Here is a 27169-nt window from a genome sequence, read left to right as displayed (position 1 = left end):
GGAGAGCAGACCGGCATGCCATGTCATGTTTAGCACTGCCAGAGTTAGCAAGGAGCATTAGACCGAAATAAGCCTTTTTTCACTGGGTTTCACAGCCTGAGGTATCACAGTTGTTAGGTAACTCCCAAGCTCTACCAAGAACTTTGAGACTAACCTGGGATAGGTGAAGTGCCCTCTCCACACCTCAGATTCTTTTTCTGTAAACAGGAGCACCGTCTGCTCGGGGTGTTAGCAAAATCAGAGACCACCAGAACGCACTTGGTACCTAGCAGGCCCTCGCGGTGTGCAGTGGGGCTGCGTGGGGAGGAGTGCAGCTCTGACTCCACGTCCTTCCTGCCTGCCCCTGGGAAGGGAGCACAGCTCCCCAGCTTCACCTGCAGCCCCGCAGGGCCGCCCCGGGAAGTGCTCAGTAAACGGAGGACCACAGAGCCGGGAGCCTGGGTTCGCTTTTCTCTCAGAACAAAAGGACGCTTGGCTATAACAGGAACATTTTCCAGTTCTCTCTTTTTCTTTTCATTCTTAAGTAGCTTGAATCACTTCAGCTTTCCAGGCCAGTCCAGGAGTTGGCCTCTAGATGTCCTCAGGGGCTGCAGGAGCCGGGCCGGGCGAGGTGCCTACTGTCCTCCCCAGGCACGCGGGGGTGCAGGTGAGACACGGGCAGAGGTGTTCCGCTCTGCCTCACCCAGGGCAGCCCCTCTGGCTGTGTGTCCCTGGCCCTGTCTTTCGGGACCCCACAAGTGTGCTGGGTGCCCCCGAGAGGAGGCCCGCCCGTGACCATGGGGCAAGGCAGGTCTCCCACCCGCCAGAGCCCCATGGACCCCTGCGAAGAGCTCGGGCACCGCATGGCCATCACACACACCAGGCGAACCTGGAGTTTAGAAAATCACTGCCCACTGACCCTGCAAGGGACCCCCTTCTTTAAGCATCACAAAATGGGGACACCCCAGCTAGGAGCGTTGGCCCCAGGCTCTTTTTCTTTCTTACCTGTCCCCTGTTCCCACACCTCCTTTGAGTCTTTTCCTGTGATCACCTTCTGCTTCCTGGAGCTCTGGCCCCTGCCTGCCCACCTCCTCACCTGCCCTATGTTTTCCAAACTTCTTCTGGCATTGGGGCCTCGTGGGTTTCCCTTTATTTCCCCTTTATGTAGATCTTTTCCGTGGAGCAGAGCCCCATCCTGCCAGGGCAGGGATTCTTTCTGTCTGCCTGTCACCCTCTGCCTGGAGCAGCACCTGGCGTGCAGTAGGCGCTCGGTGAATACTTGTCATATGCACCAGCATGCCAGGTGGGGGGTGGCTGGAGCTGCTTGTCGGCTGCCACTTGCCAGTCCCGGCACACGCTGTGCCCTCCACTGTGGCAAGGCCTGTTCTCGTGGGGACACTGGTACCGTCAGCCCGCGGCACCTCCAGTTCAGGCCTTTTGCCTACCCAGCAGCTTCTAATTCAGGTGCTTGCTTGGGAGATGCTCTCAGCTGTCTGCCCTGTGTTTGGGGGGACCGGCTCCCTGCTTCTCTCACACAGTCATTAAGTACAGCTGGAGGTAGGACCGCCCCCCCCCCCGGGCTGGAGGTGCCACAGATGAGCGTCTGGGCCACTCTTCTGGCTAGGGCCCCTGTTACCTGTCTGGGCACAGAGGGCAGGCCAGGCCTGGGCATGCTGGCGCAGGGAACTCAGTGGGTGTGCCCTGCGTGGTCTGGCCATGGTGCGTGAGGCTTCCTTGGCGGGCGGGACAGGAGACCACTGCAGTGCCTTGTGCTGCGGTCCCTTGAGGACTGATGACGGAGTATGAGCTCACGGTGGTGGGTGCCAGAGGCGTGGGGAAGAGTGTCCTGACCATCCAGCTCATCCAGAACCACTCTGTGGATGAGTACTTTCCCACCACAGAGGTGAGCCGGCCCGGCTCCCGTCCACAGCCCAGCTCTTGACACGGGCTTGTCTCCCACCCACACTGCAGGAGGGGTCTCCTTGTCATTGGTCCTGGGGGGCATGAGAGGAGCGAGGGAGGGTCCCATCCCTGGAGGGCCGGCTGTCTCTAAGCAGTGTCCTCCCCAGGACTCCCACCGGAAGCAAGTGGTCCACCTGCTGGGCATGCTGGACACGGTGGGCCAGGAGGAGTACAGCGCTATGCAGGCCCAGTACACGTGCACCCGGGAGGGCTTCCTCTGTTTGCCATCAACGATGCCAAGTCCTTCAAAGGCCAGATCCTTCGAGGACATCCGCCAGTACAGGTGAGCTGCCCAGCAACCCTCGGAGGCCTCCCGTCTGCTCTCTGCGTGTCCCGGGTGCAGCTGAGCCTACAGCCCACCGGCCGACTCACGCCTTCCCCCTTGCAGGGAGCAGATTGAGTGGTTGAAGGAATCGGACGACATGCCCAGGGTGCTGTTGGGGAACAAGTGTGACCTGGCCACGTGTACCGTGGAGTGTTGGCAGGCCCAGGACCTGGCCCGCAGCTATGGCATCCCCTACATGGAGACTTCGGCCAAGAAGTGCCAGGTGAGCCGGAGCTACCCCCTGCCCCGCCCAGGGGCAGCTCTCACTGCCCCCTCTCCCTCGACGCAGGGCAGCCGCTCTGGCTCTGGCTCCAGCTCCAGGACCCTCTGGGACCCTCTGGGACCCCCGTTGCCCAGCAGCCCCTCACGCTGTAAGTCTCCCTGGACGTCAGGACAGCGAGGGAGGCCAGCGTCTGGGTCTGGGCCGACACAGCTCCCGGGGGATGTGGAGGTCCCCAGGGAGAGCTGCCCTGACCAGGCTGGAGCGGTGACCCTGGGGCCCCAACCCCTGTACCCCCAGAGCAGCAAGGAGGTCCCAATCGGCCCAACCCCCCAGGAGGCCGTGGGGGAGTTGCTGAGGACAAGCCTCCCAACGGGGTGGCCCTGGGGATCAAGACGGGCAGGGCCCAGCTCCCCGTTTGCGGGGCTGGGGTTCCACTTGAGACCAAGGTAGTGGTCCCCCCAACGAGCTGGCCCCCTCTTGCCAGGGCGTGGAGGATGCCTTCTACAAGCTGGAGCACAAGAGCCGGCAGCATCAGGCGAGCAAGCTGGGCCCGCCTGCCCCACGGGGGTGGCCTGGGCTGCCTGAGCTGCAGGGCCTGCTCTCCCGACTGAGGCACAGGCGACAGGCGTGGAAGAGGCACCAGCAGGGAGGATGCAGGGAAGGAAGCTCCGGCCCGCCCAGGTAGGTGACGGAGGGACCATGGGTCTGCGGGGACCCCTTGCACAGACTGTCGTGAACTGATGCCGCTGGCCCCCCGGCTATCACTCTCCTCAGCCCCATACTGGCCCACTGGGCACGTGCTGAGTCACTGTAGAGTATCTGATGGGCTTGACCCTGGTGTTCGGCTGAGTCCAGGAGGCCGTTGTGCGTGTGGCCCCCCAGGAGGCATGTGGGAACCTCAGCTTGGTCCTGCTGGTGGCCCCTCTGTCTCTGGGGGCCCCGGGTGCGTCCTGCAGAGACCCCCTGGGTGCTGCAAGAATGGGCCAGTCTAGCACGTAACACATGAAACTTTATTCACCTTCAACCAGCAAAGGGGGAAACTAAGACAAAGGGTGTCCCTTCCTCTGGGAGGGAGGCTTTCATAGGGAAGGGCTCTGGGGGCGGGGAGCTCATTTGGACTCCGGCTGGGGTCGTATCTCCTGAGTTTTGGGGACCCTGAAAGGCAGTAACTGACTTTGGCAAAGGCAAGGGTGCAGCCTGTTGGGTCCAGCCCGCCCAGAGTGCCCTCTGCTCTGCCTCGTGGGGCCCAGATGGCTGCGTGGGCTCTGGCATCGGGCCAGCCCTGCCTCCTTATGTGTATGGGGGTGCGGTTGGCCCACCTGCCCCTGCCAGCCCCTCGGTGGAGGTGGCCTGTTCCTCCCAGAGCCACCTCAGGTCACCGAAGTGTCCTTGTGGGGCATGTCTAGGCCCCAGCTGGTCATGTGCGGCTCCGAGAGGGCCCGCCTGGCCTTGGGCCAGAATTCTGGACTGGCCCGGGTGGCCCCTTTAGGCACCATTCTGGCTGGAGGGGTGCTCATGGCACGCCTGCCCTCCCGGGGCCCAAATGCAGGCCAGGCCAAGCCCTTCAGGGTCAGGGCCTTGTGCCGTGCAAGGGGGGCACCGTCCCGTGGGAAGGCCAGCGTGAAGCAGCAGGGCGTGTCGCTGGCTTCCCAGGGCCTCGGGGTCACTGTGCTCAGAGTCATCTTGTCTTCTGGAGGCCCCTGTGTGTCCAGCTTCTCTGGGGACACAGACGTCAGGGGGTTGTAGGCACGTGCGCGGCCTTGGGGCAGCTCTTGGGGCGCCGCCCTGGCTCCGCTGTGGCCGTGCTGGTCACTGCCCCGGGAGGGGCGCTGGCTGCAGGTGCCACAGGGCAGGAGGAGCGTCCTGGGCCTGGCGGCACTGTCTTCAGCAGGCTGGGCAGAGCCGGTGGCAGGGGGCCTCAGTGGGGTTGCAGGGCCAGGCCTGTCATGCGGCCCTGGGGATGGTCCGGCCAGGCGCTGCAGGGGAAGGGACCCAGCCTTCTGGCTGAAAGCTGATGTCCGCGGGCCACTTGCCTGTGGCCTCATGGTTCACTGGGAGGTTTGGGAGGGAATTCCATCGCCGTGGCAACAGCCAATCCTGAGGGCTGTCCTGGGCTGTGGACCGGCAGGCCAGACGTGGAGCTGATGTTCCTTGAGGGAATGTTCTGGAAAGAGCAGATGGGGTGGGGGCTACCTCCCTTGGGGCCCTACAGGAGTCTGGGTTACTGGAAACGTTCATCCCTGCTAAGATTTCGATTAATAATGTGGCATCTTCAGGATCAAAACTCAAGTTTCATGACAACAGCAATGCTTGTTAGGCCTCGAGCTAATTGTTAAAAAACCTTTCTGCTGCGGCGAGCACCTGGCAGCCCCGTCAAGTGCGGGCATCAACCCAGGAATTAGGTGCTGTTTCTGTCCTGAAACGTGGAGTCTGCACCCCAGCCTTTCTGCTCAGTCTAAGATTGGGGAGCCCCCTACATCATCTCTGTGACCCTGTGCACCTGCATCCTTACCATCGCGTAGAACCCCCTGGAAGGGGCAGGGCCTGGGCGCGGGGCTACTCATGGTGTCATACACGGAGTAGGCTGCCAGCACGTGGAACGGGCTTGCTGCCTGGGGAAGGGCACACAGGGGTGCTTGTTTCATGCTGATGCTCTTGGTTTCATATTGTCTGACAAACCCTCATGACAAAACAGGTGTGTTTAAGAAATAAGGCAAAAAAGCAGTGAACTCTTCAGGACACCTCAGTGTGAAACATTTTTCATGGGTAAAGTGTACATGTAAGGAAACGCATAGATCCCAGGTGTACCGTGTGATGAGCTTTGATTTTCTTTATTTTTTCAGTTTGCACACGTAACAGCTCAGTCTCTGGGATGCACGGCCTGTGGGTTTTCACACAAGGGTGGGGCCGCCGCATCCGCGCTCCAGCCTCGCAGCCCCGGCAGCCACTGCTCCTTATCCTCCCGGGGTTGCGCCTTTTCCAGAACGTCCTGTGAATGGAGTCATACGTGGGTCTGGATTCTTTCATTTAGCAAAACAAGTCTAAGACTCACCCGTGCTTTGAGTGAATCAATAGCTGGTTCCCTTGTGTCCCTGAATCGTAGTCCGTTTCATGGAATTCCACGGTTTTTCCATTCCCTCTTTGAAGATCATCTTGGTTGCTTCCAGTTGTTAACGATCATGAGCAGAGCAGTGAAGATTGCATGCAGGTTTTATGTGGATATATGTTTTCAAGTCCTTTGGGTAAATCCGAAGGAGCATGATTGCTGAGCACATGGTGAGCACATGTGTGCGGTTTTGTAAGAAACGGTCAAGCTGTCTCCCACGGTGGCTGCGCCATATGCATCCCCACCGGTGCTGGACGGGAGTTCCTGTTGCTCCACGTCCTCGCCAGCACTTTGCTTCTTATTCTGCACGAGTCTTTCATTAGGTATACGATTAGCAAATCTTTTCTCCCAGTCTGTAGCTTTTTCATTCTCTTAACTGTGTCTTTTGCAGAATGACAGTTTTACATTTAGATACGGTTGTACTTGTCGCTGCTTTCCATCATGCTTTTATTAAAGTTCCTTACTCATGGAACTCATGAGTTTCTGATGTTTTTCTGATCTGGCAAATGCACAAGGGCCAACGGAGGGCTCCAAGCTCATGCTCTTCCCACCTGTAGAGGATGCTGTCACCTCCATGCTCTTAGCTTTAACAGTGTGTTCATGGTACCTGATGATCCCCAACCAGAACCCTCTGAGATTCCTCGACCTTCCCTCATAGCTGTGACCTCGCTGCTGAGGTGAGACGGACACGGTGACATTGATTTGGTGCCAATGTGCACATCTCTTAGGAGCGAGGTGAACAAGCATATTTTATCATTCCTTCCTTTTTTTTGTGAACTCTCCCTTATCATTTCTCATATTTTTGCCTTGTAAGAAATTGATTTGTAGAAAGTTCTCACCCATTAAGGGCATTAGAACTGTAAATATTTTCCCCCAGTTTCATAGTATCTTTGAGTTTGATTAGGGATTTTCCCCCATGCAGATACTTGATTTTCATGTGGTTGAATCAGCCAGTTTTTAAAGTGGAATCTAGGATTTTGTCTGACTTAGAAAGGCTTTTGGTAATTACGGTAGCATTAGTGTAACCTTTATCTATGTCTTGTAGCTGGCGTGCCTAGTCCCTCTTTCACGCGTTTACAGGGTTTTCCCAGCAGTTCTCGCTTAGTTACTCTGCATGTGAACTTTCGAATCAGCTCCTCTAAGTCCCGAAACAGCTGGCACGACATCTTCTTGGGGCTCCTCCATGTCACCGACTCAGGTCGCGCACGTCCTCAGGGCACGGCACCCCGTGTGGTCTCTGACTCCCCCCCACACCCGGTCGTGGTGAGGGGTCGGCAGGCTGGGCACGTGGTCAAGTTCCTGCAAGGAGGGCCCTCGGGGGTCTGTAACTTCTCAGAACTAAGACCCCACTAAAGCACAGCAATGTGAATAAGGCCCTGCGTGGGCACCACACCAGCCTCCCTGTGCTGTCGGCCTGGTTCCACCACGTCACCTGGCGTAGGTGTCCCCCTCCAGCTCTGGCTCCCGAGGAGGCCTGTGCGTGCCTGGGGTGGGGTGGGGGGCGTCCCACTCCTCCTCTGAACCCAGAGGAGCTGGAGCAGATGGGTGCTCCCCAGATTTGCCCCCCAACTCCGTCTAGGAGTGGCTGGGGGTACAGACTGAGGGGCGGGGGCACGAGCTCCAGGACTGCCCAGAAGGGCAGGAATCAGCAGACTTTCCCATCCGTCACCCCTGCCTTCCGTCCTCATGACAGGAAGGGCCGGAGCCCAAGCCAACGGGACTGGGTGGACCCTCCATGCCAGGCGCCCCTGACCAGTCCCAGTGGTCGAGGTGGCTGGGGACCGGGGACGTGAACCCACCACTCGCTGTCAGCTTCTGCCCCGCAGTCAGGGTGTCAGGTGGGGCCCCATAGGACAGGAAACAGGACAAAATTGGAAATGACTGTGGCCTCGGCCGGTTCTGGCCCACAGCCCTCCCCCTGCGCAGCCCCCGACCCACAGGGACGGGACGGGCAGCGACAGCCCAGGCCTTCACTCCCCAGGGGCAGGGACGAGGGCCGGCACCCCCAGGGCCCGGACCCTGCTCAGCCGGCCCTCTCCTGCCGCCTGCTCCCGCCCTTGAACCCTGGCCCCAGCACAGCAGCCACCCTGGCCTGGAGACCCCACGGGCCACGGACCCCGTCCATCCTGTCCCACCTCTGGGCGTCTAAGCCTCCTCCCTGGAGGGAAGGAGAAATAAAACTCCCTGTTTGCATAGGACATGGTTGACTTTAGAAAATTACAGGATATCGACAAAAACACGTGTAGAAAGACAGAGAGGGCTCAGCAAACCCACATATGTGGCAACGGGTGCCTCCCTGCTGACAAGGATCAATGGCGTGGAAACCAAAGACACTGTACCGGCTACAGTCACGCCCCGGAAAATAAGATATTGATATATACATATAACCGAATCACTTTGATGTATACCTGAAACATTGTAAATCAACTATACTTCAATTTTTAAATAAGAGCAAAAAAAAAAAAACAAATCTAAAAGCCAGCAAAACCCAATTCTCTGTGGTGATATACACAGAGTCAGGGCATACTAAACACTGGTGTGATTCATGACAGACAGCCACTGTCTCTGGCCTTTGGGGAGGGGCGGGCTGGAGACTTGAGCTCTCTTGGAAAAGCTTGGGGGGTAGGTATGTGGATGTCTGTTGTGTGAGTCTTCATAGTTTTGCATCTCTTAAATTTTGCATAGTGAAATGTGGAACATCAGACGAAACTGGGAGTGGGTCAAGGGAACAGCAGCCGAGTAGCTGGCTGGTCTTTCATTTTTCACCGGATGAGGTCACCTGCTGCCTGCTCAGTACTGCCCAGGCATAGGGTCTCTGGGAAATCACAGTTTGGAATTAAAGATGAGCGTGAAACTACCTCTATTCCCTTTTCCAAAATGTTCAGCAGAAATTTGGGTCCAGGCACCAAAGCTCTATTACTTGGGGGAAGAGTTTGCAGAGACGTACTGACTGTATGGGAGCTCTCTTGTAAGCACGGTCTGAAAGCAAACAGCCCACAGACTCCAGTCTTTCAGGGGTGCTTAGCAAATTAAGGAGTGAAAGCTGGGTTTTTGGAAGTAGGTTTTAAAGACTGTATTTCTTGGAGTAGTCCCATAAAGTGTATATTTGTTGCAGTGTGGCAGTGTCTAAAAATTGAAATCAGTGTAAATGTCCAGGAGGAAACAGTAGTTAACCCCAGGTCCATCCTTCTTAGGAAATAGCACAGTCATCAACAAGAGGGCGAGAATTACATGCACGACATGGAAGGATGGCCAGGTTATGTCATGAACTAACAAAAGCAAGTTTGGAAGAGTTTAAATTCCCCAAAGTAGAATTGCTGGGTTAAAAGATGTGTGCATCCACACTTGTTTTGGTGGCTACAATTTAAAAAAAACTCGAAAATAACAAGTGTTGACAAGGGTGTGGAGAAAATGCAACCCAACAAAATGCACTGTTGGTGGGAATGTAAAATCATGCAGCTGCTGTTTTTGGTGATTCCTCAGAAAGCTAAGTGTAGAGTTACTGTATGAGCCAGCAATTCTGCTCCTAGGTGTGTATCCAAAAGAACTGATAGCAGGGAATCCAACAGATACTCATCCAACCATGTCCATTGCAGCACCATTCACAATAGCCAAAAGGTAAAAACAACCCTCGTGTCCATCCTCAGATGTACGTGGTCCATCCATTACAATGGAATACTATTCAGCCTTAAAAAGGAAGGACATTCTGACACCTGCTACGCCATGGATGAAACCTGAAGATATGCTGAGTGAAAGAAACTGGTCACAAAAGGAAAAATACGGTATGATAGCATTTATATGAGGTCCCTAGCATAATCAGAGTCATAGAGACAGAATGTAGATTAGAGGTTTCCAGGGGAGGGGGGAGGGGGATGAGGAGTTAGTGTTTAATGGGGACGGAGTTGCCCTTTTGCAAGGTGAAAAGGGACCTGAGGATGAATGGTGGTGATGGTTGGACAACAATGTGCATGTACTTAGTGCCACTGAACTGGCAGCTTAAAAATGGTGAAGATGTTAAGTTTTATGTTATGTGTATTTTATCACACACACACAAGCTACTTAGAGGAAAAAAGGAAATCATACAGTTATTTGAGGAAACCATGGGATTGTCCCTTTCTAAGCTTTTCTTAGGAAAAGCCTTCCTAAGTATGGCTCTAAAGCCAGAAGATGAAACTCTGATAAATCCAACTCCATAAGATAAACTTCTTTGTGGCCAAAGTCAAAAACTTACTAGGAAAAAATCTTCACATCCCAGATCCCACAGGTTCAGGGCTCGGTCCCACGAGGTTGTCCCCACTTCAGATGGCAACTGCAAGTCCCAGGCTGCCCCTGGTACTTCTGACTCAGTGGCTAAAGAAGGGGTTTCGGGCTTCCCTGGTGGCACAGTGGTTGGGAGTCCGCCTGCCGATGCAGGGGACACGGGTTCGTGCCCCGGTCCGGGAAGATCCCACATGCCGCGGAGCGGCTGGGCCCGTGAGCCGTGGCCGCTGAGCCTGCGCGTCCGGAGCCTGTGCTCCGCAACGGGAGAGGCCACAACAGTGAGAGGCCCGCGTACCGCAAAAAAAAAAAAAAAAGAAGAAGGGGTTTCCACAACCTCTCCTCAAGTTTGATAATTTGCTAGAACAGTTCACAGAACTCAGGGAAACACTTAACTCATGCCTACGAGTTTATTATATAATAAAGGATACAGATGAGCAGCCAGATGAAGACACACATAGGGTGAGATCCGGAAGGGTCCCGAGCACAGGAGCTTCTGTCCCCATGAAGTTGGGGTGCACCACCCTCCTGGCGTGTGGACGTGTTCACCAACCCAGAAGCTCCCTGAACTCCAAACCTTTGGGATTTTTATGGCGCTTCATCACGTAGGCAAGATGGATCATTAGCTCAATCTCCAGCCTCTCTCCCCTTCCCAGAGGATGGGGGTGGGGCTGAAGTTCCAAGCTTCTCACCATGGCTTGATCCTACTGGCGCCCAGCCTCCATCCTGAAACTATCCAGGGCCTCACCCAGAGTCGCCTCATTAGAACAAAAGGGACTCCTGTCACCCAGGAAATGACAACAGGTTCAGGAGCCAGAGCCAGGATCCAGAGCCAGAGACCAATATATTTTCTGTTATTTCACGTATGCCAACACCATTTATTGAACCCTCTGTCCTTTCTCCACAGTTTTGAGATGCTGTCTTTTTTTTTGGCCGCACTGTGCGGCATGCAGGTCCCCCAACCGGGGATCAAACCCACCCCCTCAGCAGTGAAAGTGCAGAGTCCTAAGCACTGGACCACCAGGGAATTCCTGATACCGTCTCTTTAAAAGAAAATTTATTTTATTGAAGTATAGTTGATTTACAATTGAGATGCCGTCTTGATGATCTATTAAATACCTGTATTACAAAGTGAGTTTTACATTACAATTTACTTAATCTGTTATCGGCTAATTCTTTCTAGAGAAAGCTATAATGAATATTCTTGTACATATATCTTTGATTCCAGCCCTCCCCCGCCCCGTCCACCTAGAATTGCTAGTTTAAATGGGGTGACTTTGGAAATGGATTTAAACAAAAAAATCTAGCAGAGTCTTCAGTTCTGTTTGCTTTCAATTCCAAACGGGAAAAGGGAAACATCGAGAACATCTTAAGGTTTAGCAAAGAAAACTCAGGAGCATTTAAACACTTCTGAAGCTACCCGATGGTTTTAATATGACCAGGACAACAACTTAAAAAGGTAAATAGTCTGAATTAAACTTTTTTTGTTAAGTGATTAAAGATACTTTCATGGGACATAGAAATAATCTTTGTGGTAGGGGTGTCTTACAGGCCTCCCTTTGTAAGATACATTTGCAAATTCATATTTCCGATGCAGCCTGCTTGTCTACAGCTGAGAAAAAAAAGGGATAGTGAGAGAGACAATTGTCTCCTTATCTTGCTAGGAGTTCTGTTACTAGCAGTTTGGAGATGGTATTTTAAGGCCAAAACATGAAATTCCTTTATTTAGCATGAAGCCAGTGAAAGCGTGTAGGCTTAAGAAGCTCAGAAATTTAAAACAGGGAGGGAATTCCCTGGCGGCCCAGTGGTTCGGACTCCGTGCTCTCACTGCCAAGGGCCGGGGTTCTATCCCTGATGGGGGAACTAAGATCCCACAAGCCGCATGGCACAGCCAAAAAAAAAAAAAATTAAACAGGGAAAAAAGATAGATGGGGTTGTAAATGACACATGACTTGAGGGACTTATGTCCTGTGGCTCTGCATGATTTTAAGTCATTTGATGCATTATTGCCAAATTTCAAGGACTTCTTGTCTGAAGGCAAAGTGGTAACAGCCCTCTCCCCTCGGGAAGGCTTCACCTACAAGGTGTTTAAGACTCAGGAGGGGTGAGAGCGAAGATTCTGGCCAGAACTAGAGAGCCACAGGGATGGCAGAATGAGGGGCTTGGCACTAGAGTCAGCCTTGGGTATCCACGGGTTCCACATGCTGGGATCCAACTGATCTCGGGTGGCCTCAGCCTGCAGAGGCTTGAAGCAGGATTTCGGTTCCAGGCCAGAGATTGAAGTCAGGCCACAGCAGTGACAGCACTGAATCCTAGCCACTAGACCAGTGGCCGGTGGCAAGGCCCTGGCCCGTCAGCTGTGTAGAAATGAATTTCCACATAGAGACGGAAAGTAGTGAAGCAAGTAAAGTGTTTATTAGGAGGAAAAGGTATGTGTGGATAGACACAGGGCGGGCTCAGAGAAAAAGTTGCGCCCTACTGGTAGTTTGTATCACTCATATGGGGCATTTCTTCTGGGTCTCCTTTGGCCAGTCATCTTGCTTTGCCTGGTTCTGAGTCCAAATTTGGTTTATCTCAGGGTCCTCCCATGTGTGGGCGCACATCTCTTAGGCAAGATGGTTTCTGGCTAACTGGCCTATGGGTAGGTTGACATCACCTTCTATATCGGTGGCACTCCCTCCCTTTTTGACCTTCAAGGAGCGTTTCTGTGCGTGTGTAGTCAGGAAGGTATTCTTGACCTCGAGAATGAGAAATATGTGGTCTCTTTTCTGGGCAGGGCTTAGCTTCTCCTCCCTCCTGCTATTTTGGAGTGTCTGTCCACAGGGGACAAACTCCACCTGCCCAGCCTGGGACCCATCTATCTCCTGCCTTGCAACCAACCATGGATGGAAAATACTCAGGAGAAAAAAAATTCCAGAAAGTTCCAAAAAGCAAAACTTGAATTTATAACTATTTACGTATCATTTACATTGCATTTAAAACTATTTACATAGCACTTCTACTGTATTAGCTGTTGTAAGTAATCTAGAGATGATTTAAAGTATATGGGAGAGGGCTTCCCTGGTGGCGCAGTGGTTAAGAATCCGCCTGCCAATGCAGGGGACACGGGTTCAAGCCCTTGTCCGGAAAGATCCCACATGCTGTGGAGCACCTAAGCCCGTGCGCCACAACTACTCAGCCTGCACTCTAGAGCCCGTGAGCCACAACTACTGAAGCCTGCGTGCCACAACTACTGAAGCCCGCACACCTAGAGCCCATGCTCCGCAACAAGAGAAGCCACCGCAATGAGAAGCCCACACACCGCAACAGAGAGTAGCCCCTGCTTGCCGCAACTAGAGAAAGCCTGCACTCAGCAAAAAAGATCCAATGCAACCAAAAATAAATAAAAATAAAAAAATTTATACTAAAAATAAAAAAGTTTATGGCAGTATGTGTGTAGGTTATATGCAAACACTATGCCATTTTATATCAGGGTCCTAAGCATCTATGGATTCTGGTATCCCCAGGTCGTGGGCAGGGGGTTTGTCCTGGAACCAGTCCCCCTGGATACCAAGCGGGAACTGTACTGGGTTTTTCTACCCCTCAGGTCCTGAAACATCATGCGGCAATTTAGGGAAATCTTTCCACACTGCGTTAAACACTGGTGTAATCTTTTTTTTTTTTTGAATTTTATTTTATTTTTTTATACAGCATTAGTTATCCATTTTATTAGTTATCCATTTTATACATATTAGTGTATACATGTCAATCCCAATCTCCCAATTCATCCCTCCCCCCACCCCACCGCTTTGCCCCTCTGGTGTCCACACGTTTGTTCTCTACATCTGTGTCTCTATTTCTGCCCTGCAAACCCGTTCATCTGTACCATTTTTCTAGGTTCCACATATATGTGTTAGTGTATGATATTTGTTTTTCTCTTTCTGACTTACTTCACTCTGTATGACAGTCTCTAGATCCATCCACGTCTCCAGAAATGACCCAACTGGTGTAATTTTTAATTTTTTTATTGAAGTGTAGTTGATTTACAATGTTGTGTGAATTTATGCTGTACAGCAAAATGATTCAGTTTATATATATGTCCATTATGGTTTATCACAGGGTACTGAATATAGTTCCCCGTACTATACAGTGGGACCTTGTTGTTTATCCATTCTATATATAATAGTTTGCATCTGCTAATCCCAAACTCCCAATCCATCCCTCCCCCCACCCCCTCCCCCTTGGCAACCACAAGTCTGTTCTCTATGTCTGTGAGTCTGTTTCTGTTTCGTAGATAGGTTCATTTGTGTCATATTTTAGATTCCACATATAAGTGATGTCATATGGTATTTGTCTTTCTCTTTCTCTTTCTGACTCACTTCACTTAGTATGATAATCTCTAGTTCCACCCATCTTGCTGCAAACACTGGTGTAATTTAAACACATACTGACCTTTTAATCCCCCTGCCCTACGACCCAGGCTCATCCTAAGTGAAAAATCCAACACTCCTCTCTGCCGTTCAGCTAAGGATGCCTTGGGTTTCTCTCTCGCTAAGTTCTCCAAGATACTGTACTGATTGAATTCTACAAGTCACAGAAGGGAGGCAATGACATGATTCTCCCTTGCATGTATGTATGTATGTATGTATGTATTTTGGCCCCATGCGGCTTATGTGATCTTAGTTCCCCGACCATGGATTGAACCTGCACTCCCTACAGTGGAAGCCCAGGGTCTTAACCACTGGACCGCCAGGGAAGTCCCTCTCCCTTGTATTTAAAGTGTGTGAGGGACTTCCCTGGTGGCGCAGTGGTTAAGAATCTGCCTGCCGGGACTTCCCTGGCAGTCCAGTGGTTGAGACTCCACGCTTCCACTGAGGGGGGCACGGGTTTGATCCCTGGTCAGGGAACTAAGATCCCCATGTGCCATGCAGCGGGGCCAAAAAAAAAAAAAAAAAGAATCCGCCTGCCAATGCAGGGGACACGGCCTGGTCTGGGAAGATCCCACATGCTTCGGAGCAGCTAAGCCCATGCGTCACAGCTACTGAGCCTATGCACCACAACTACTGAAGCACACGTACCTAGAGCCCATACTCTGCAACAAGAGAAGCCACCGCAATGAGGAGCCCACACACCGCAACGAAGAGTAGCCCCCGCTCACCACAACTAGAGAAAGCTCGCGCACAGCAATGAAGACCCAACGCAGCCAAAAAATAAATAAATTTATTTAAAAAACGAAATAAAGCATGTGAAAAGGAGAGCAGGGGATTGAGTCAGTCACCATCCACCTGTGCCAGGTCAGGCCAGACTGTATCTTAGATCCTGGGGACACCAGCATGATCTAACACTTGCCCTGCAGAGTATCAGGGCAGTCAGACACCGTCACAGAAAGGACAGCACATCTGGGTGAATGGGAACCAAAATGTCGGCTAACAGCGGTCCTTTGCCTGTGGTGGGAGAATGAATTAGGATTTTTTTCCTTGTTGCTTACCAGTATCCTTGTTGCTTACCAATGTCTCCTAAGTATTTTACATTAAATATGTAATTCTATAATTCAAGTTAAATAAATATTAAAGAGCTGGCAGTAGACTAGAGGATGCTTTGGTAACAAGGGAGGGGGCTGGGGACACAGAGGTACAGTGGACAGGATGAAAGGTGGAAGGGGAGGAGAAGGGTCCAGAGCTGAGGGATGAAGCTTCTGCTCCAGCCAGGGGAGTGACAGGGGCCAGATTTCCTCTCCCATCTGACACAACTCCCAACTTGGGCAAGATGTATGAAGGAAGGTTTTCAAGACACTGGAAATGTCTTGGAGGGACAGTGGCTCCTGAGACCCACGTGACCTCACCAGTGTGCTGCTTGAGAAAGTTCCAGGCTGTGGTGCTGGGGACCACGTGCTTCGGAGCCCGTGCGTCACAGCTACTGAGCCTATGCACCGCTCTCTCCCTGAGCGCCCAGGGAGCTGAGAGTCCAAGCAGACCAGGGCAGGCAGACACCACCCCAGTGCCCCTCGCAGGGAATGCGTGAGCACAGGGGAGGTTGTCCCCGCAGTGGCATACCACGTGGCAGTGAAAAGAAACCAACTCCTGATGCAAGCTGCCACCTGTCTGAGTAACATGGTGGAGTGAAAGAAGCCGGAAGAAAACGGTTCATAGTGGATGATTCCCAGCTGTTTAAAAGTCTAGAAAACGCAGCCGGTTTTAGTGACAGAGAGCACATCAGTGGTTGTCTGGAGGGAGAGGGGAGTGTGGGTCACAGATGCTTCATGGGTATATACACACGTCACAGTGAATCAAACTGTGCACCTTAAGTATACACAGTTTACTGTATGTCAACTGTACCTCAATAAAGCTGTTTTAAATAAAATTAATAGGCTTCAGTTTTAGGTTTACAGAAAAACTAAGCATACAGTAATGAAAGTCTCCACAGACTCCCCGCCAGCCCCCGTTCTCCCACCCAGTAGTTTCCCCTATTATTAACATTTTGCTTTAGTCAGGAACATTTGTTAACAATTGATGAACCTACAAACAGATATATATATATATATATTTTTAATTGAAGTATAGTTGACTTACAATGTTGTGTTAGTTTCTGGTGTACAGCAAAGTGATTCAGTTACAAATATATATTCTAATACATTCTTTTTCATATTCTTTTTCATTATGGTTTGTCACAGGATATTGAATATAGTTCCCTGTGCTACACAGTAGGACCTTGTTGTTTATCCATTCTTTACATAATAGTTTGCATCTGCTTATCCCAAACTCCCAATCCATCCCTCCGCCATGGCTCGTTTATTTTTATCATTGAATATATGCCATTGTCTGGATGTACCATCGTGTGTGTATCCGCTCACCTATTGAAAGACATCCTCAGAGCTGACTGGGCAGGTTACGGCAGACACAACGGAGCGGCACAGCAGGACGAGTTGTGGCGCGTGGTGACCACCAGAGGGCGCCAGATCCCCCTTCTCTCTCACCAGGACGGCACCAGCAATTTCCCCCCTGTCCTAACCCCACTGTTCCCTGTGCCAGGGTTGATCGGGTCTTTTCCTTGAACTAGGGTTGATCTGGAAACCACTTGTGGGAAAAATTAAGTTGGACTTGTTTCCTTTGGATTAAAAACCAAGGTTTCATGACTAGATGCATGACGGGGGCGGGGAAGGGGTGGTACTTTGTTGAGCATTTATGGGGGCTTGTCCAGAATCTCTTCCCCAAAGAAGTTAACTGAAGAGTCAGCTGGATCTGCCCTCTGTAGAGATGAACTTAGCTGTTGGGGGGCGGGGGAGGGGGGAGGAAAAGCAGCCCCGAGCCTGATTTCCCATGACTGCAGTGCCAGCAACCCCTTGCCCAAGGCTGCTTGCATCTGGTTGGATGAGAAATCAGGGGCCCAGCAGAAGGGGTGATGGCTTGGAATCTTTGGTCCGAGGGACACCCCCGTTCCTCTATCTATTGATTACGTTAAACTGCTGTTGCTGGCTGCAGACAGAGCTGCCTTCCCGGGTGTGTGCAGCGTTCCCCGCGTGGATTCAGGGCAGGTGATGTGTGCCTTGTCTTCACCCTGTGTTCTCAGTTATGGCTCTTTAGGGAAGATAGTGCCTGTTCCAGAAAACAGATCGATTTTTTCAGAATGTATTATTAAGGGCTCAGAATAAGGAATCTTATGCTTACAAATAAGTTTTTAATTAATTCATGATAACTTATTACACACTGAATCGTATTGAGGGACGATTATGCATTTAAAGCCATGTAAGTGTTCCCATGAAAACTTGAGTGAAGCTGGAACTTTTATTATTTATTTATTTATTTATTTATCGGTGTCTCAAGGCATAAGGGATCTTAGTTCCTCGACCAGGGGTGGAACCTGTGCCCCCTGCAATGGAAGCGGGGAGTCCCAACCACTGGACCGCCAGGGAATTCCTGAAGCTGGAACCTTTTTTGTGTGTGTGTGTGTGGTACGCGGGCCTCTCACTGTTGTGGCTCTTCCGTTGTGGAGCACAGGCTCCGGACGCGCAGGCTCAGCGGACATGGCTCACGGGCCCAGCCGCTCCGCGGTTTGTGGGATCTTCCCGGACCGGGGCACGAACCCGTGTCCCCTGCATCAGCAGGCGGACTCTCAACCACTGCGCCACCAGGGAAGCCCCTGTATAGCTTTTTTGTCCCTCATTTCCTGCATTACAGTTTTCTTCTGTTTAGTTTTTTTTTTTTTTAAGTGAAACGTTTAAATGCCTCTCCCGTTTCCTTTTGTGTATATTCTACAGCTATTTTCTTTGTGGTTGCCATGGGATTGCATTCAACATCCTAAAGTTATAACACTCTAATTTGGATTTATACCAGCTTAATGTCAATAACACACAAAACTGCTCCTTTACAGCTCCATGCCACTTTTTTCAGTTGTTGCTGTCACAAAATCGTATCTGCATACATAGTGTGACCAAAAACATCAACAAATAATTTTTAAAGTACATTAGTTTCTTAAATTATATATGAACTGGCTTTTAGACTAGTAATTGATTTATTTTTAAAAAGTGTATCAATCTCTTAAATCACATAGAAAGCAAATAGTGGAGTTACAAACCATTATTTACAATATTATTACAATAACAATAGCTTTTATAACTGCCCATGTATTTACCTTTATTGGGCTCTTTATGTCTCCATATGGCTTTTTCTTTTTGGGCTGTGTTGGGTCTTCGTTGCTGCGCATGGGCTTTCTCTAGTTGCGGCGAGCAGGGCTACTCTTCGTTGTGGTGTGCGGGCTTTCTCATTGTGGTGGCTTCTATTGTTGCGCAGCACTGGCTCTAGGCATGTGGGCTTCAGTAGTTGCAGCACGCAGGCTCAGTAGTTGTGGCTCTCGGGCTCTAGAGCACAGGCTCAGTAGTTGTGGCGCATGGGCTTAGTTGCTCCGCGGCATATGGGATCTTCCCTGACCAGGGATTGAACCCGCGTTCCCTGCATTGGCCGGTGGATTCTTATCCACTGTGCCACCAGGGAAGCCCCAGGGTCCATTCATTTATTTTTAACATCATTATTGGAGTATAATTGCTTTACAATTTTGTGTTAGTTTCTGCTGTATAACAAAGTGAATCAGCTATATGCATACGTATATACACATATCCCCTCCCTCTTGCATCTCCCTCCCACCCTCCCTATCCCACCCCTCTAGGTGGTCACAAAGCACCGAGCTGATCTCCCTGTGCTATGCGGCTGCTTCCCACTAGCTATCTATTTTACGTTTGGTAGTGTATATATGTCCATGCCACTCTCTCACTTCATCCCAGCTTACCCTTCCCCCGTCCCCGTGTCCTCAAGTCCATTCTCTACATCTGCGTCTTCGTTTCTGTCCGGCCCCTGGGCTCTTCAGAACCATTTTTTTTTTATTAATTCCATATATATGTGTTAGCATATGGTAGTAGTTTTTCTCTTTCTGACTTACATCACTCTGTATGACAGACTCTAGGTCCATCCACCTCACTACAAATAACTCAATTTCATTTCTTTTTATGGCTCAGTAATATTCCATTGTATATATGTGCCACATCTTCTTTATCCATTCATCTGTCAATGGACACATAGTTTGCTTCCATGTCCTGGCTATTGTAAATAGAGCTGCAATGAACATTGTGGTACATGTCTTTTTTTGAATTATGGTTTTCTCAGGGCATATGCCCAGTAGTGGGATTGCTGGGTCATATGGTAGTTCTACTTGTAGTTTTTTAAGGACCCTCCATACTGTTCTCCATAGTGGCTGTATCAATTTACATTCCCACCAACAGTGCAGGAGGGTTCCCTTTTCTCCACATCCTTTCCAGTATTTATTGTTTGTAGATTTTTTGATGATGGCCATTCTGACTGGTGTGGGGTGATACCTCATTGTAGTTTTGATTTGCATTTCTCTAGTGGTTAGTGATGCTGAGCATCTTTTCATGTGTGTGTTGGCAATCTGTATTTCTCTTCTTTGGAGAAATGTCTGTTTAGGTCTTCTGCCCATTTTTGGATTGGGTTGTTTGTTTTTCTGATATTGAGCTGCATGAGCTGCTTGTATATTTTGGAGATTAATCCTTTGTTAGTTGCTTTGTTTGCAAATATTTTCTCCCATTCTGAGGGTTGCCTTTTCGTCTTTTTTATGGTTTCCTTTGCTGTACAGAAGCTTTTAAGTTTCATTAGGTCCCATTTGCTTATTTTTATTTCCACTACTGTAGGAGGGGGGTCACAAAGCATCTTGCTGTGATTTATGTCATAGAGTGTTCTGCCTATGTTTTCCTCTAAGAGTTTGATAGTGTCTGGCCTTACATTTAGGTCTTTAATCCATTTTGAGTTTATTTTTGTGTATGGTGTTAGGGAGTGTTCTAATTTCATTCTTTTACATATAGCTGTCCAGTTTTCCCAGCACCACTTATTGAAGAGGTTGTCTTTTTCCATTGTATACTCTTGCCACCTTTATCAAAGATAAGGTGACCATATGTGCATGAGCTTATCTCTGGGCTTTCTATCCTGTTCCATTGATCTATATTTCTGTTTTTGTGCCAGTACCATACTGTCTTGATTACTGTAGCTTTGTAGTATAGTCTGAAGTCAGGGAGCCTGATTCCTCCAGCTCCGTTTTTCTTTCTCAAGATTGCCTTGGCTATTCGGGGTCTTTTGTGTCTCCACACAAATTGTGAATTTTTTTGTTCTAGTTCTGTGAAAAATGCCATTGGTAGTTTGATAAGGATTGCACTGAATCTGTAGTCATTTTCACAATGTTGATTCTTCCAATCCAAGAACATGGTATATCTCTCCATCTGTTTGTATCATCTCTAATTTTTTTCATCACTGTCTTATAGTTTTCTGCATACAGCTCTTATGTCTCCTTAGGTAGGTTTATTCCTAGGTATTTTATTCTTTTTGTTGCAGTGGTAAATGAGAGTGTTTCCCTAATTTCTCTTTCAGATTTTTCATCATTAGTGTATAGGAATGCAAGAGATTTCTGTGCATTAATTTTGTATCTTGCTACTCTACCAAATTCATTGATTAGCTCTAGTAGTTTTCTGGTAGTATCTTTAGGATTCTCTATGTATTGTATCATGTCAACTGCAAACAGTGACAGTTTTACTTCTTCTTTTCCGATTTGGATTCCTTTTATTTCTTTTTCTTCTCTGATTGCTGTGGCTAAAACTTCCAAAACTATGTTGAATAATAGTGGTGAGAGTGGGCAACCTTGTCTTGTTCCTGATCTTAGAGGAAATGGTTTCAGTTTTTCACCATTGAGAACAATGTTGGCTGTGGGTTTGTCCTATATGGCCTTTATTATGTTCAGGTATATTCCCTCTATGCTTACTTTCTGGAGAATTTTTATCATAAATAGGTGTTGAATTTTGTCAAAAGCTTTTTCTGCATCTATTTAGATTATCATATGGTTTTTATCCTTCAATTTGTTAATATGGTGTATCACATTGATTGATTCGTGTATATTGAGGAATCCTTGCATTCCTGGGGTAAACCCCACTTGATCATGGTGTATGATCCTTTTAATGTGCTGTTGGATTCTGTTTGCTAGTATTTTATTGAGGATTTTTGCATCTATGTTCATCAGAGATATTGGCCTGTAGTTTTCCTTTTTTGTGACATCTTTATCTGGTTTTGGTATCAGGGTGATGGTGGCCTCGTAGAATGAGTTTGGGAGTGTTCCTCCCACTACTATATTTTGGAAGCGTTTCAGAAGGATGGGTGTTAGCTCTTCTCTAAATGTTTTTTGTTTTTTTGGCGGTACACGGGCCTCTCACTGTTATGGCCTCTCCCGTTGCAGAGCACAAGCTCCGGACGTGCAGGCTCAGAGGCCATGGCTCACGGGCCCAGCCGCTCCGCGGCATGTGGTATCTTCCCGGACCAGGGCACGAACCCGTGTCCCCTGCTTCGGCAAGCGGACTCTCAACCACTGGGCCACCAGGGAAGCCCTCTAAATGTTTGACAGAATTCACCTGTGAAGCCATTTGGTCCCGGGCTTTGGTTTGTTGGAAGATTTTTAATCACAGTTTCAATTTCAGTGCTTGTGATTGGTCTGTTTATATTTTCTATTTCTTCCTGATTCAGTCTCAGAAGGTTGTGCTTTTCTAAGAATTTGTCCATTTCTTCCAGGTTGTCCATTTTATTGGCATATAGTTGCTTGTAGTAATCTCTCATGATTCTTTGTATTTCTGCAGTGTCAGTTGTTACTTCTCCTTTCTCATTTCTAATTCTGTTGATTTGAGTCTTCTCCCTTTTTTTCTTGATGAGTCTGGCTAATGGTTTATCAATTTTGTTTATCTTCTCAAAGAACCAGCTTTTAGTTTTATTGATCTTTGCTATTGTTTCTTTCGTTTCTTTTTCATTTATTTCTGATCTGATCTTTACGATTTCTTTCCTTCTGCTAACTTTGGGGTTTTTTTGTTCTTCTTTCTCTTTTTTTTTAAAATAAATTTATTTATATTCTTTTATTTATTTTTGGCTGAGTTGTGCCCCCGTTACTGCACGCAGGCCCTCTCTAGTTGCAGTGGGGGGGGGGCTACTCTTTGCCGCGGTGCACGGGCTTCTTACTGAGGTGGCCTCTCCCGTTGCGGAGCACGGGCTCTACGCATGCAGGCTTCATTAGTTGTGGCTCGTGGGCTCTAGAGCGCACCCTCAGCAGTTGTGGCGCACGGGCCTAGTTGCTCTGCGGCATGTGGGATCCTCCCCGACCAGGGCTCAGACTGTTTTTTTTTTTAATGGGTGGTGCTGTATTCCTCTCTTACTGCTTGTTTGGCCTGAGACGTCCAGCACTGGAGTCTGCAGGCAGTTGGGTAGAGCTGGGTCTTGGTGCTGACATGAGGACCTCTGGGAGGCCTCACTCTGATTAATATTCCCTGGGGTCTGAGGTTCTCTGTTAGTCCAGTGGTTTGGACTTGGAGCTCCCACCACAGGAGCTTGGGCCCAGCATCCGGCCTGGGAACCAAGATCCCACAAGCTTCATGGCGCAGTTAAAAAAAAAAAAAGGAAAGAAAGAAAGAAAAACAGAAGCAGTACAATATCAAAGAATAAAAAACAAAATAAAATTAGAAAGATAAAAAATATATTAGGAAAAATAAAACTATAAATTGAAACAACTGCAACAAGGTAAAATAAAACCACAACAGAAAAAAGAAAAAAAAAAAGGAGGGGGGGACAAGCCAAAAGGAGAAAACAACAACAAAGTAGAAAGAATAAAATAAAATTAGAAAAATAAAAGATTCCCTTCACTTTTCATCACACTCTTTTATCTCTCTGTTACTCAGACTCAGTAATTACTATTGTCCTATCTTCATTTATGCTGATTCTTTTTCTACTGGCTCAAATCTGCACTAGAATTTCTTTTTCGGCTTTTTTTTAGGTTTTATATCTCTTTATTGATATTTTCTTTTTGTTCATATGGGTACTTTTGCTGTCCCCTTGTTCCCAATTTATAGGCAAGTGGCAGGACCTGAATTCAGACCCAGGTAGTTTGGCTGAAGTCTGAGGTCTTAACCATTGCCCCTCCTTGCCCTGGCCATGACTTCTACATTAGTTCACCTCTGTGAAGCACATCACCCTGGGACTTCTTGGTTAGTTACTTAAGAGGATACAGGGGCCAGGGGGCAGGAGACCCTGTAAGATGACGTGCGTTAAGTGAGACCATGTGCTTTAGCCTAACCACGCCCCCCCAAATAAAAAATACAAAAACAGAAAACTCTCCATCTTGTTCAGAAGGCATTTAAGGTAACTAATTTTCAGCACATACCACATTGGAGGAGGAAACAAGATGGCCTTTTCTTCAGCCCTCAACACTTGCTAAATGGTTTCCAGTGACTATGAGGACAACATAGGTTATCTGTTAACCATGAAAGTCTTCACACTGTCTTGTACACCCCTCCTGGTTCATCTTCTACTTCTCCGCTCCTTGCTCACACTGTTCCTAGCTCTTCCCAGGCTTGGTTATACCTCAGGGTCTTTGCACTTGCTGTTTCTTCAGCCTTAAAGCTTTTTTTCCCCACATGCCTGCCTGGCTCCATCCCTTCATCTTGGCTTTGATCCACATCACCTTATTAAAAAGATTTCTCCTGACCACCCTGCTGAGATCCCTCTCTAGCCTCTTGTTCTACTTTGTCTTTCTCCCAAGTATTTTTTTTAAACATAAATTTATTTATTTATTTATTTTGGCTGCATTGGGTCTTCGTTGCTGCTTGCGGGCTTTCTCTAGTTGCAGCAAGCCGTGACTCCTCTTCGTTGCGGTGCGCGGGCTTCTCATTGCGGTGGCTTTTCTTTGTTGTGGAGCACTGGGCTCTAGGTGCTCGGCCTTCAGTAGTTGTGGCACGTGGGCTTCAGTAGTTGTGGCTCACGGGCTTCAGTAGTTGTGGCTCGCGGGCTCTAGAGCACAGCCTCAGTAGTTGTGGTGCACAGGCTTAGTTGCTCCGCGGCATGTGGGATCTTCCTGGGCCAGGGCTTAAACCCATGTCCCCTGCATTGGCAGGCAGATTCTTAACCACTGCGCCACCAGGGAAGCCCTCTCCCAAGTATTCGGTGATGTTTTCTGTGTCCATTTCCCCCATTGGATGAAGGTCTGAAGGAGCAGGGATCTGTCTCTCTTGTTCACTACTTCCTCTCTGGTGCCTGGCCTGTAGTGCACACTCAGTCAATGTTATGGACTGAATGCTTGTTCCATCCCAATTCATATGTGCAAACGCTAACCCCCAGTGTGATGGTACAGTAAGTGGGGAGTTTGGGAGGTGATTAAGTCATGAGGCTGGAGTCCTCAGGAATGGGACTTGTGACCTTATAAAGGGAACTCAGGGAGCTCTCTTGCCTCCTTTTTCTACCATGTGAGGACACAGTGAAATGTCCCTCTATAAATCAGGAAGTGAGCTCTCACCAGCCATCAAATCTGCTGAAGCCTTGATCTTGGACTTCTCAGCCTCCAGAACTGTGAGAAATAAATTTCTGTTGTTTATAACTGTTAAGTCTATGGTATTCTGTTCTAGGAGGCTGAGCAGACTAAGACCGTCATTATCTGTAGTAAAATGAATGAATTTACATCCTGCACCTTATATTCTGCAGAGAAGGCTTTCTCTACGATGACCTCACAATGACAACAAATGGAAAATCCCACCCACTCACTGAGCAATTATTGGCACTTACTGGATGCCAGGCATTAGGTCCCAGTGGCTATAGGTTATATTTAGGTTTCCTGCCATCATAATACTACATCTTTTTCAAAGACCAAGATTCCTAATTGTCTCTATTCTTGAGACCATAGGTTGGAGGCTGCTCCACTTCAGCATGTGGTCACTGGAATATCCCTTCACCTGTAGGGTTTCAGGCCATTACTCCATGTAGCTCTGCTTTGAAATGCCACCTTGCAAAACAGTTGAGACCATCGTGAGCCCATCTGCTCTTAAAACATTGTAAACTTGATCTACAGAGATGGAAATAGTTTAAATGGAGATTTAAAATGTACCAGTATCTTTTCCTCTCCCAGGTCTGCCTTGGTCCCTGGGCAGCCATGTTCCTGGGGGGATGAAGGTGATGTTGATAGGGTACAATGTTACCATGGAGATGACTGGGACTGATTCTATGGACCGTGTTCTTGGAGTTATGCAAGTTGATAGGGTATAATATTACCATAGAGACAGCTGGGCCTGGTGCTGTTAGCTGCAATCATTCTAGCTATTATCCTGGCAAAAAGGGTGTGAAGAAATTAATTTGCCAGCAGCTCCAAGGACATGCAACTGCTACAAATTCTGTGTTAGTTTGTGTTTCTACCAACAGACCCACGAATATCTCCTGGAACCACTGTGAAGATGGAATATGCAAAATCGCCAGAGAGGATGCCAGAAAAACCTTCCTGTGTACACTTTGTTGAAGGTTTGTTCCAGATTAATTGCCTGATAAAGCAGAGATGTTTGTGCCATTTGTTTTAAAGCATAAACAAAAGAAGAAAGATAAAGAACAAAAAAGCCCACCTTGAAAGTTCACAGTGGGTCTACAAATCAACCTCAAGAAAAGAGCAGCTGGGCATATGCCTCTATATGCTTTATTTTTTAAATATTTATTTATTTGGCCGCGTTGGGTCTCATTTGTGGCATGCGGGATTTTTCATTGTGGTGAGTGGGCTTCTCTCTAGTTGTGGCACACAGGCTCCAGAGCGCGCAGGCTTAGTAGTTGCGGTGCACAGGCTCTCTAGTTGTGGTGCGCGGGCTCTAGGGTGTGTGGGCTTCGCTGCCCCGTGGCAGGTGGGATCTTAGTTCCCCCACCAGGGATCCAACCTGTGTCCCCTGCATTGGAAGGCGGATTCTTAACCACTGGACCACGAGGGAAGTCCCTCTACATGCTTTTGCACCTAGATTTTTGAGCAGATTTTTAGTTTTATTTCAGTGGGCTCACTGTTTCATGTATTGAATTTTCGCAAAGTAACTTTTCTGTCCTTAGCAGGTGTGGCAGCTAGTAACACTTGCTCTAATTAGAATATAAGAGTAAAAACAGATGTGATGACAACCACTATGGAAATCGGCATGGCAGTCCCTCGAACTGTTAAACACAGAGCTGCCATATGATCCACTTCAGGGCATGTTCCCAAAAGAACTGAAAGCAGGGTCTCCCCTACACCTGTGTTCACAGTAGCATCGTTTACAACGTGAGGGCTCTCTTCTGGATTGGATGTCTCATCCAATCCACACACAGCATAAAGAAGGTGAGAAAGCTCTGCGGGGTCTCTTTTACAAGGCAACTATTTCCATTCACGGGGGCGCCACCCTCCTGACCTAATCACTCCCAAAGGCCCCACCTCCTAATGCCATCACCTTGCATTCACACCCTGACCCTTGACGTTAAATAACCCAAATGCCTCAATACTGAAAGAGACCTTTTTGTTTTTTTTTTTTTAATTTTTAAAATAGTCTCCACTCTTGGCATCCAACAAAATCCCTGGCACTGAGAGGCAGCAAAGATAGTTTTAGTCCTGCCCTCCTGGAGTTTACCATTTTCTGGAGGAAACGGACTGGGAACCTGTGTAGTAAAGAGTTTAACTTTGCCCCAAAAGAGGTCTGGCCTTTGTCTCAAGCTCCTGGAGATAATCGCTAAGGGTCTTTGTTTCCCTGGGGGCCTTGGGTCCAATGGATAGTCTTTTTTTTTTTTTTTTTTTTTTTTTAAGATTTTTAGAATTTCATGTAATCAATGGATAGTCTTATGATATGACTTAGGCTGGGGGCCAGAAAGACCCACAGTGTGATTTAAGGTGGGGGCTCTGGGTCACACGGTGTCAGTGGACCTGTAGACTAAGATCGACCTTGTGGGCTACCAACCAATCAATCAATCGTGACCACGTAATGGAGCCTTAGTAA

General features: G+C 48.7%; 1 protein-coding gene across 4 annotated transcripts; it reads left to right on the top strand.

Moving 5' to 3' along the window:
• Positions 1 to 14: 14 nt before the first annotated feature.
• On the top strand, positions 15 to 26999 carry LOC111165935 (GTPase HRas-like). Of its 4 annotated transcripts, none has more exons than XM_022557029.2 (6): positions 15 to 646; positions 2049 to 2224; positions 2330 to 2489; positions 2974 to 3170; positions 9243 to 9377; positions 25599 to 26999. In XM_022557029.2, exons 1-5 carry the CDS (start codon positions 575 to 577, stop codon positions 9331 to 9333), a joined length of 696 nt encoding a protein of 231 aa, XP_022412737.1. In that variant the 5' UTR covers positions 15 to 574; the 3' UTR covers positions 9334 to 9377; positions 25599 to 26999. The 4 variants fall into 4 exon arrangements, 3 of the variants coding, with proteins under 3 accessions (XP_022412737.1, XP_022412739.1, XP_030620303.1); XM_022557031.2 differs by having other exon boundaries at positions 10760 to 26999; XR_016391508.1 differs by lacking the exon at positions 25599 to 26999 and having other exon boundaries at positions 2330 to 2637; positions 9243 to 9345.
• The last annotated feature ends 170 nt before the right edge of the window (positions 27000 to 27169 follow it).

The sequence above is a fragment of the Delphinapterus leucas genome, unplaced genomic scaffold (assembly GCF_059928025.1).
Source record: "Delphinapterus leucas isolate spDelLeu-1000000601 "Yukka" unplaced genomic scaffold, BTC_Dleu_Yukka2 spDelLeu_asBTCV2_sq25, whole genome shotgun sequence".
Classification (NCBI taxonomy): Eukaryota; Metazoa; Chordata; class Mammalia; order Artiodactyla; family Monodontidae; genus Delphinapterus; species Delphinapterus leucas.
This window is presented reverse-complemented; position numbering and strand designations above follow the sequence as displayed.

Excerpts from the sequence above, each read along its gene's own strand:
- LOC111165935 (XM_022557029.2), top strand. The coding sequence starts at position 575 with ATGTCCTCAGGGGCTGCAGGAGCCGGGCCGGGCGAGGTGCCTACTGTC. Across the intron at positions 647-2,048 it reads CCAGGCACGCGGGGGTGCAG|GACTCCCACCGGAAGCAAGT; the intron begins GTGAGACACGGG and ends TGTCCTCCCCAG. Across the intron at positions 2,225-2,329 it reads GAGGACATCCGCCAGTACAG|GGAGCAGATTGAGTGGTTGA; the intron begins GTGAGCTGCCCA and ends TCCCCCTTGCAG.